Source organism: Coffea arabica, chromosome 8c, assembly GCF_036785885.1.
Source record: "Coffea arabica cultivar ET-39 chromosome 8c, Coffea Arabica ET-39 HiFi, whole genome shotgun sequence".
Lineage (NCBI taxonomy): Eukaryota > Viridiplantae > Streptophyta > Magnoliopsida > Gentianales > Rubiaceae > Coffea > Coffea arabica.
Window position 1 is genome coordinate 39,251,714 of NC_092325.1, and position 10,197 is coordinate 39,261,910.

Sequence of the window (10,197 nt, forward strand, 5' to 3'; positions counted from 1 at the left end):
TAGGACACTATAAAAATATATATTAACATTTATTCCTATATATCTAAGAGAGGAGATTTATGTCTTTTTTATTTATATCGCATTACTTTCCAGTTTTTTTTTAAGTAGAAAATAAGAATCATATAATATTAAGAATTTTTATAGAAAATAAGAATTGATATATATCTAAATAAAAAGGAGTAAGTCACGAAACTACTTGCCGTCTCATTAAGTCACGTAGAAAAAAGAAAATATGAAAGGATAAGTACGAGAATACGACTTTATTATATATATATATATATATATATATATGAATGATTGTAACGCTGACGTGGCCCACAACAAAGCCACTGAAAAAAAAGCAATTTTAGACCATCGCGGACCGTCCGATTTAAAAAAGTCGGCTACGCTGACAGCATCGACCCGAGTTTAACCCGACTTGCAAAGACAAACTCGAGACCTGTACCCTTCCACGCGTTCATGTCTTATTGGCCGGTTCTTATTCCTTTTTTTTATTTAATTTTTTCAGAAATACGAAAAAGCTTCTAAATTCGCCTCCCCGAAATCGCAATACCAGAAAAATCAAAACTCCGGGGTTCGATCACACAAATATCGTTAAACGTAGAGAGAGAGAAAGTGCAATCACGAAAAGATCAATTTTTTTGGAGACTCCGAAAATATCAAATTTTTTTTCAATTGTTGATTCTAGTGAGGAGTAATTAGAGTTGGAATTATTATTCCATTTTTTGATCTCACCGGGGTTTTTACCGGTGGTTGGATTCCGATTGATCGCCGACGAGGTAAAGATTAGGGTTGAAGCGACTACGTGTGTATATAAGGAAGGAATAAGGAAGGAGAGAAGGAGAAGAGGAATAAGAAGAAGATGGTGAATGCGATGGTGGACAGAGCGACGAGCGACATGCTCATCGGGCCGGATTGGGCTATGAATATCGAGATCTGCGATATGTGCAATCACGATCCTGCGTATGCTTCTCTATGCTTCTTTGTGTGATTTGTCGGTTTGCTTGTGTGTGTTCTCATATATATATATTATATATATATATATATATATATATATATATATATATTTATAGGATTCTTCAGCGTTTTGTTTTACTGTTGTATTGGTTGAATTGTGATGAGTTTGAAATGGAAGGCGGTTATTTGAAGTTTTCGTAAAAAGTGGTGCTTTTAATGGCTTTGAGTGTTTTATTTATTTTTGAGAATTGATTGAATACTTGGTTGTGTGGAAGAATTGAATTTGCTGGACTTTAGGTTATTTAGAAAAGCAGACATTTGACTGCCTGAGAAATTAGGCGAAATAAGATCGTGTGTGTAACTAATCAAGTTATTTGAAAAAGAAACTAAAATGAATAAATTGGAGGTTTAGAGCTAGGAAGTGATGATATCAGTCTGAAGGATGGAAGCACTTAGGGTGTTGGATTCAGAACTCTGAGGTAGTTAGGGGCACATATATGACGATGGCATTCTATTTTGCCGTTTGTCTGGGAAAATGGAAAAGGAAAATCTTTTGGTCATTTGTTGTTATTTAGGCTCTGTTTTGGATTTGAAAAGGGATTCGGTTTAGTTGTCAACCAATCTCACCTGGCTGGTATGCAGGAGAACCATTCTATTCAGAACCTGTTTTGTTTTTCCGGAGTTCATGTTGAATTGGATTTATGACATTTGTCGTGTTCAAGTAATACGGGATAGTATGGTGTATGCAGGCGCATATAGCAACAAGTTTAGAGGAAAAGGTTAAGCTGGCTCTGGAATTTTCCCACCACTATCTGAACTTGGACCTTTTTTGTTCTTGGAAGTTAGTACCATCATGTGTAACAGTTCTTTATATGAATCTCTTTTATTTATTTTCATGTTTGTTCCTATTTTTTTTATTCAGTCCTATAGCATAAATTAAACTTTTGTTATTTCTTTGGAGTAAAAAATCAGTACCTTTATTGCAGATATGCAGAGTTGATTTCTTTTCCCGGAAAATTGCAAACCATCATCTTTTGTTGAGAAATAATTTCTTTTGCTGTAGCCCTACAAGCTTTGTGCAGCTCTGGTTAACACTGCCCCTTGTTTCCCCTTGCTGTCCCTTGATTCAAAGTGTGCCTGCTTACCTATTGACATTGGTTTCCTCATGTCTGTGTTTATTGTGATGAATCCTCAATGCCTTTTATTTGTGAATCTTACTTGTCTTCCTAAACTAGGTTTAAGGGATTTTGCTGACGATTAACTTCATTGAGCTCAAAAAATTCTTTATCTCATGAATTTTGGGGTTAGCTACAGAAATATTCTATTACTACTTTATATATAGAGAATTTTTTTTTTCAAGTAATGTGTTCTCTGGTCTTGAGACTATATGGCTTTACTCTTGTAGAGCTGCTTGCTTTTTCAAAACTAGGATTACTTATTGAAGAAGATTTTTGTTCATGTTTATTGTTTTCCTCGCACTCAGTTTAATCACAGTTTCTGTACAAATGTTTTGTTTAAGTTAGTGGCATCGGTGACATGTCAAAATGTCGAGCTTTTTTATGAGAAAATTGATGGCAATTTAACATGATTGTTCATAATTTTTTTATCTGGAAGTGTGGTCAACTTGACATTCTTTTACATGGCATTGTTTGCAATGTTAGCTGATGTTTGTACAGTTTTGAAGAACCGTTGTCAAGTAACTTGAGAATCTGTTTTTACTTTTTTTTTTTGCTATTGTAGAATGTCAGCATAATACAATAGTGCTGTAGTGATATTCATAAGTGTAATTTCTTGTCTAAGAGTTTCCCAGTAGCTAATTTGGTTTCGATTCCACCAGGCAAGCAAAGGATGTTGTAAAAGGCATTAAAAAACGGCTTGGTAGTAAGAATCCAAAAGTCCAGCTTCTTGCCTTAACAGTGAGCATCTGAAACTATTTTTTACTTCCTTCTCTCTTTCCTTTTCTTTTTCACCTTTCACGTTTGTCTTCAGAGTCCGGGCATTCTATGTACCTTTTTCCATTCCTCTTACTTTACCTCATAATGGTTTTGGTCTCTGGCATATTATTTGATATTTGATGTGTTACAATTTCGTGACTTATTTTTCTGCATCTCATTCTTGTGGCTGATACATAATTGCCTTCATCTTGAGAAGGATGCCAATCAACTAGATGACTTAGAACCTCTTCTAGTTACTTTTAACTTCTTTAAAGTAATTTGTCAAAAATTATTTTTGGATTTAAAATTTGGATGGTAGTTAAAAGGTTGAAAAGAAAAGTTGCTAATACATCTCAAGGATTGCATCTCAGACATGAGATCTTGACAGCTTAGATAACTTAAAAACAGATGCAAAAAGCAAACATGACTATAAGCCTCGTGTGTCTATGTGGTTAAATGCTTCTCTGTGACTCTAAAGGAGGGGGATAGGTCTTGGCTCCAAACTTCTAGTGATGTTTAGTTACTTAACCGTGTTGAACTCAAACGAAATGCAGGATGTGAATGAAACTATTCCAATCAACGCATGTGGAATATGTATGTAAAAATATTCCTCATTTTAGATATGAGAGATTGGTTAGACACATTTATTTTGGAAAAATTCAATGTTATGATAGCTTAAAGTTGAAAGTGGTAAACATACAGGGACGCTGTTAGTTTATTCTTACTGTCCTTTCCAGTTTATAAAGGATTAGAAGTTAGTGACTATCTATAATTTAATTTCTTATTTTTGCAAAATGAACTCAGTTTTGGAATTATCCAGAAGGAATAGCAGTAATTTTCCTTAGAGGTGGCAGAGGCTTAGATTGCCTAAACAATATGCTGCTAAAATCTATTTGGCATTTCACTTCTGAGTAAGAGGTTATGTGAGACTGAAATTAAGAAAATTATAGTGTTGTTGAATAAAGCTTAAAACTGAAAATGAAGCTGCAAAAGTTTCTGAGGTCTTGTTTTATTAAGCAGGATTCATAATGAATATTTGTTTTGAGGATACTCGTTTTAAGACAATTTAAAGGTAATCTGCTAAGTTCTGATCTATGCATTATCAGAAGTCCTTTACAGGGCTTCTTCCTGTATAAATTGGTGGTGCATCACTTTTGTTCTAGCACTCCTGGAATCTGCAAAAAAATTTTATGATCTTTTCTGTCCTGTAGTTGTATATAATGGTTTACTTGACATATGCCAAACACGTTAGAAATTGAATTTAGCTTTCATTATTTTAAGATTAGTTGTAGTTTAATTTGCTTATATGATTATCATATTCTAGCTTTTGGAGACAATTGTCAAGAATTGTGGTGATATTGTCCATATGCATGTTGCTGAGAAAGATTTGCTTCATGAGATGGTGAAAATTGTGAAAAAGAAGGTAATTACTGGCCACATGTATGTGACTTCTTTGTTTCTTTTGTTTCCTCGTGTTGATGTTGGAGATGACATTCTATTTGCAACTGTAGCCCGACTTCCATGTCAAAGAGAAGATATTGATTCTCATAGATACTTGGCAAGAAGCATTTGGAGGACCAAGGGCAAGATACCCACAGTACTTTGCTGCATACCAGGAATTATTGGTATGCCAACAGAGTGTTTTCATGATTAAAGTTCATATTTGATGTTTGGTTGTTAATGTGTTGCCAATTTCCACGAACTTCTCTTAACCATAGCCCTTAACTTTTTAGCGAATTGGAGCAGTTTTTCCTCAGAGATCTGAGAGGTCGGCACCTGTATTCACTCCCCTTCAATCACAGCCTCTGTCCTCTTATCCCCAAAATCTTCGCAACCCAGAATCTAGACAGGAAGCCGAGTCATCAGCAGAGGCTGAATTTCCTACCTTAAGGTGTGTGGTAAATACTTCTTTTGGCTAATGAAAAAGAAGCTAGCATATATGCAGAATTGAACAGAGGAATTTCTTGTTTTTGTTTGGTATTGCACAATTTCGAGCATTCAGTTTGCTAATGTTTGAAACAGTGAACATGTGATCCACAACCCTTGTCTTTTTGTCTGTTTCAGCTGCATGAGCTAGTAACTTAACCTTGCCCATTTTTTGACTTCCTATACTGTGCTTGTGAATTAGATATTTTTGATCTAGCAATTGAAGTACTCTCAATTGTGATAGCTGTTGAATGCTAGATTAGATCTGAATATTGTGTCTTCTGAATAAAATGTCTATTATCTACACATCTGTGTTGCAGTTGCTAGTTACCTATTTATTTATTTTATTTTTAACAGCAGTCATCTGCTTTGCTAGTCTGTCAGAAATTCAAAATGCACGTGGAATTATGGATGTCCTGGCAGAAATGCTAAATGCTTTGGATCCAGCAAATAAAGAGGTATGATTCTTTCTTAAGCAATTAAAGGGAAAACTTGTTCTGCACCACTCGTTTTGCTCTTGGTGATATGTATTCCAATTTAGCTGCTGAGGTCACCTATGGTGGATCCTTCACTGTATAAGTTCCTTTTAGATGTCCTGATCTGTCTTCATGTTTGCAGATTTTGAGTGATTAAAATCTTTGAAATTAGCAATAATTTTATCTATTTCAATGCCAGGGACTGAGGCAGGAGGTTATTGTTGACTTGGTGGAACAATGCCGGACATACAAGCAAAGAGTGGTACACCTTGTTAACTCGACTTCGTAAGCCCTTACTTTACTTCTACTACTGTCTATCATGCGCAGTTGGTTAAATCTCCTTTCACTCTCTCTCTTTCGAAGCTTGCTTGTTTTTTGCCATTTTTGACTCTTTTTTAGGATCGGGACAAATTGCGAAGAGTAGTTGACAGATTTCACAAATTCAATTACATAAGAAAACCTCCCAAATTATGGGAAGTGTGGCGTGATCAACGTCCTTGCAATTGTTTTCTGTGGTTTACTTTGGGTCTGTAATTATTATTTGTGCTGACTCTGAAATTGACCAGTCTCTTGGTCCTATTCTTGAAGGACTGTTACCAACTCTGTATGTATCATGTCACCATTTAAAGGGGGGGGGGAGGGGAAAGGAAAATGTATTATAAGTTTATATTTAGCGCTTCGTGTGCCCACAAGTGATGTTTTTTGATCATCTTGTTTAGAAAGTTATATATATTTGATAGGGAGTGAATTATCATGGACAAGAAAATATCTACTTGATGAAAAAGTCTCCTCCTTTCTGAAAGGGACAAGAAGAAAAGATATAAAGTAAGTTTCAGTTTATATCCAGGAAGGTAGCATCAATTAGAAGTTCTGAATTAGGAAAGATTTCTTACCCAAGCTCTATAATTGAAGAAAGTTAGATCGTCAATATAGGCCTTTTCTTCATTGTAATATACTCTCGTTTTACTATAGTTGCAAGAATGTGTTGCTGGAGTTATTTTCAGCCCATTTTATTCTTAAGTTCTTTAGAGTCATCTTGGAGGTTTTTTTTTTGTATGAAATCCCAGTGCTTCTTGTGGATGATGGTTTCAGAAGACCAGAAATGTTCAATGAAAATCTCACTCGTGCTACTAAATATTAAGTAGCTCGTGTTTCCAGTTATTGTCATCGCAAACTTTCTCATCAGCAATTTTAATTTTGATAAATTCGTTATGGGGTCTGTTGTGGCATTCCTTTGTGACAGATCCTAGTAGCCTACCTTCATAATATGGTTGAATTTTCTTATAATGTGGATTTTTGGAAGTGGCATAACATTATAGAGTACTTCTTTTCATACTTTGTGGGATGGGGTTCCAAAACGTGTTATTTGGTAATGTGCTTCCTTTTGTTCAATTTCTCCACTTTATAATGTCTTCTATTTAACATTAGTATGCCTTTTTTTCCAACCTAATGCAGAGATGAATCATTGTTATGCCAAGGACTATCACTGAATGATGATTTGCAACGTGTTTTGGCTAAGCATGAAGCAATTTCTTCAGGATCATCAGTTCAAACAGAGAAACCAAAGCCAGAACCTGTTAAATCCCTTGTGGATGTTGATTCTCCACTTATTGATACTGGAGATAGTAAACGTACTGACCAAGGGTAAATGAGTTTACTTCTGTGCTTTGTTGTAAATTCTTGGGCTCTGTTGGAGACGGGATTTTCATTTGATGAAAGATAAATGCTTAATCAGGATTAACATTATAGAAAAATTGAGGCTTGAAATCTTGTTTGAAAGGCCGAGTATTTGGATCTATTGGAGTTTGGCACTTCTAGACAGACGAGTACAATAGAATGATAAGATGCATATGCAATATTTGTAGACACCTAGGAGATAATTCACAGATTAATTCACTAGTTTCTGTGCTATACATCAATGAGGACACCTTTTGATTACTATTTTCTTTGGGGCAGAAACCATACATGGGGGAGGGTTGCCAGCCCTCAATTTTATTGATAATTTTTAAAAACCTGGGGGGGGGGCAAGGCAAAAAACATACCTCCAAAAGTACGTGAGCAATTTGATGACTTAAAAAAGCCTATCAACCTGAAGTAGTACTCCCTGACAATGAACAGAGAAAACAAGAATTAAGCATAATAAAAAGATGAAGAACTTGGCATATTGTATTCAATTCCCCCTCTAACTAGATGAGGAAGATGTGCAAAAGACTTAGTAGACCACATCCTCTTCAGTAGTGCAGTCATGTTTGAGAGCATGTCCGCAGGCTTATTAGCCTCTAGGTAACAATGTGAAATAGAGTAGAACATGTCTATATTACTGATGTTCCTCAAGCTCTCTGTAAATATGCCACGGACAATGAGCTTTACCTTGTAGTATTTGTATCAATAAAAGAGAATATGAACTACTTCTCTAAGTACTTGCCTACAAGCATGGGCATGTTATTGAGATAAATATTGCTTAAGTTCCTCAAGCTCTCTGTAAATATATGCCACGGACATTGAGCTTTACCTTGTAGTATTTGTATCAATAAAAGAGAACATGAACTTCTTCTCTAAGTACATGCCTACAAGCATGGGCATGTTATTGAGATGAATATTTGGTGTTGCATAAGGGAGACTGGCTGATTTCCAACAAGAGCAATTTCTGAATATTGCAGATTATATTGGAATAGTAACATGCTATAGACACAATTGGTATGCGATCAATTGCTTTTCTGCACAAGAAATTATAGCTTTTAGTGCTAAATTACTTTACGTCTACTTGGTGCTTCGGTAATGTATTCTTCAGATCGAGAAACTGCAGTGTCTTGCTACAGGATCTCATATGCTGATTTAATTGCTCTTTAAGTAATGAAATCAGCATGTCTTTTTGCAGATCTTCTTCTAATGCCAGTTTAGGGACACAGTTACTCCTTCCTGCCCCACCGACAGCTAATGGTCCATCAACAACTCCAACCAAGGCTAGCCCAAAAATGGATCTTTTGAGTGGAGATGATTTTAGCTCACCTACTGCTGAGAATTCGATGGCAATAGTTCCTGTAACCTTTGGGGAACCGCAGCCAGTGACTCCCGTTTCTCAGCAGAATGCCCTAGCACTTGTTGACATGTTTTCACAAGGTAGCAACGCTCAACCAATGGGTTCTGTTGGACAAACATATCCTACACCCCCTCAAGTCCAGCAGCAGCAGAACTTTCCGACTCCTCAATCGCCAATATACCCAAATGGAAGTGCCCCTGGCACAATGTTCCCTCAATATGAACAGTCTCTCTACGCGCAAGGGTCTAACTCTGCCTGGAATGGGGCAGTTGCTCAGCAACAGCAGCCATCTTTACCAGCTTATGGTACATTTTTGTGCCTAGAATTTTCTGCTTTTTCAGATATTAATATTTCTTTGGAGCTGTGTCCTTGCACTAGGATAGGTACCAAATAGGGTCAAGTGTGTTGTCTGGCTTCCCTTGCTGTCACTAAGAAATTTCGTTTTGGTACTTCTTGAGGACTTTAGGTTGTGAGGCTTTTTGTAAAACTTGTTTTTCAAACTTTCTGAGCATTTACAATTAGGTACCTGTATCGCAAAACTGATTGCAGGGAACTGCTAGGTACTTCTTTCTCATAGAATTGAAGTTTCTTTTGTTTTACCTAGAATAAATCCCAAAATGCAGCACAGTAATTTCGCCCGATTAATTGGGATTTGGATTATTTGGGCTGATATAATCAGAGAAATTAATTTGATAGACCTTCAACATAGAGATTTGATCCACTTATCTGCTTTCATTGAACAGACTTGCCTTCACTAAGAGGATGCAAAATGTTTAACGTGTTATGTTGTTTGGTAGGTGCTCAAACTGGTGGTTCATTTCCTCCTCCTCCATGGGAGGCTCAGCCCTCAGATAGCAACCAATTGCCAGGCAGTCACAGCTCTCAACAAATTACACAGGTGGTTGCAACGCAGTCTCAGCCATTGCCAGGTGGCACTTTTCCATCACAGCCTATTCCAAATGACCAGTATGTTGGTATGTATATTCAGCCTATCAGCGGTGCGCAGCCTGCCGCAATTAACCATCAGGCTATACAAAGCAATCAATATGTAGGCATGCAACAACCGATGCAAGGGGGGCTATCGATGGGCATGTATCCTCAACCGATGCAATCTGGCCAGATGGCTTATATGTATCCTCAGCAAATGTATGGCAGCCAAATGGGAGGTTATGGCTATGGCTATGGACAGCAACAAAGTGCTCAGTACCTTGACCAAAGAATGTCTGGTCTTTCTGTGAGGGATGACAGTGTCCTGGGCAACTCACCTTATCCTGGTTCCACTCCTTCCTACGTGCACGTGCCTTCAGGAAAGCCCTCAAAACCTGAAGACAAGTTATTTGGAGACCTTGTCGACATGTCCAAATTCAAATCTCCAAAAGCCGCTTCTGGCCGGGCTGGTAGCATGTGATAATGACTGGTTTTGCATTTTTCTCGCATTTTGTTTGCTGCTAACTTTTGCCAATCCATTTTTTTTTTCTCCTTTTTGGTCCCTCGATTTCTTTGTTTTACTTTAGATTTTTATCATTGTGATATATATGATCTTTTGTTCCATATGTTTTATTTGCTTTACTATTAGGAGTTTGTACATTAATTGTAGAAAGAAGAGGAGAAAAACAAATAAAACTTAATTTGGATAAGTTTTTGATTGATCAGGGTATCTACATTTTGGCCTGCAGAATTTTCTAGTATGTAAATCATTTCTATTCTTTTGCGAGAGTCAAATATATCTTAGCCCGCTTGACGTATAAAATTTGCTTGTTTAAAAGTAAATTCAAAAGTTTCTTTGTTTACCTCCTCCAGCTTCATCACTGACTCTGGATGTTGTTTTTTTTTAACTACTTTGGCCTTGGTGCTGTTTTATATT

At 36.6% G+C, this 10,197-nt stretch overlaps 1 protein-coding gene across 4 annotated transcripts; it reads left to right on the forward strand.

The window, feature by feature from the left end:
• The first annotated feature begins 485 nt into the window (after positions 1–485).
• LOC113706832 (TOM1-like protein 9) lies at positions 486–9,982 on the forward strand. Of its 4 annotated transcripts, XM_072062550.1 has the most exons (11): positions 489–963; positions 1,707–1,798; positions 2,795–2,873; positions 4,216–4,314; positions 4,403–4,516; positions 4,625–4,782; positions 5,194–5,275; positions 5,493–5,578; positions 6,749–6,937; positions 8,172–8,638; positions 9,131–9,982. In XM_072062550.1, exons 4-11 carry the CDS (start codon positions 4,258–4,260, stop codon positions 9,739–9,741), a joined length of 1,764 nt encoding a protein of 587 aa, XP_071918651.1. In that variant the 5' UTR covers positions 489–963; positions 1,707–1,798; positions 2,795–2,873; positions 4,216–4,257; the 3' UTR covers positions 9,742–9,982. The 4 variants fall into 4 exon arrangements, with proteins under 4 accessions (XP_071918650.1, XP_027084662.1, XP_071918652.1 ...); XM_027228861.2 differs by lacking the exon at positions 1,707–1,798 and having other exon boundaries at positions 488–963; XM_072062549.1 differs by lacking the exons at positions 1,707–1,798; positions 4,216–4,314 and having other exon boundaries at positions 486–963.
• Positions 9,983–10,197: the final 215 nt, after the last annotated feature.

What these genes read in the sequence shown, in the direction of transcription:
- LOC113706832 (XM_027228861.2), top strand. Translation starts at nt 863, where the DNA reads ATGGTGAATGCGATGGTGGACAGAGCGACGAGCGACATGCTCATCGGG. An exon ending in ATGTGCAATCACGATCCTGC is followed by an intron (nt 964 to 2,794) that starts GTATGCTTCTCT and finishes CGATTCCACCAG; the next exon opens with GCAAGCAAAGGATGTTGTAA. An exon ending in CTGCATACCAGGAATTATTG is followed by an intron (nt 4,517 to 4,624) that starts GTATGCCAACAG and finishes TTAACTTTTTAG; the next exon opens with CGAATTGGAGCAGTTTTTCC.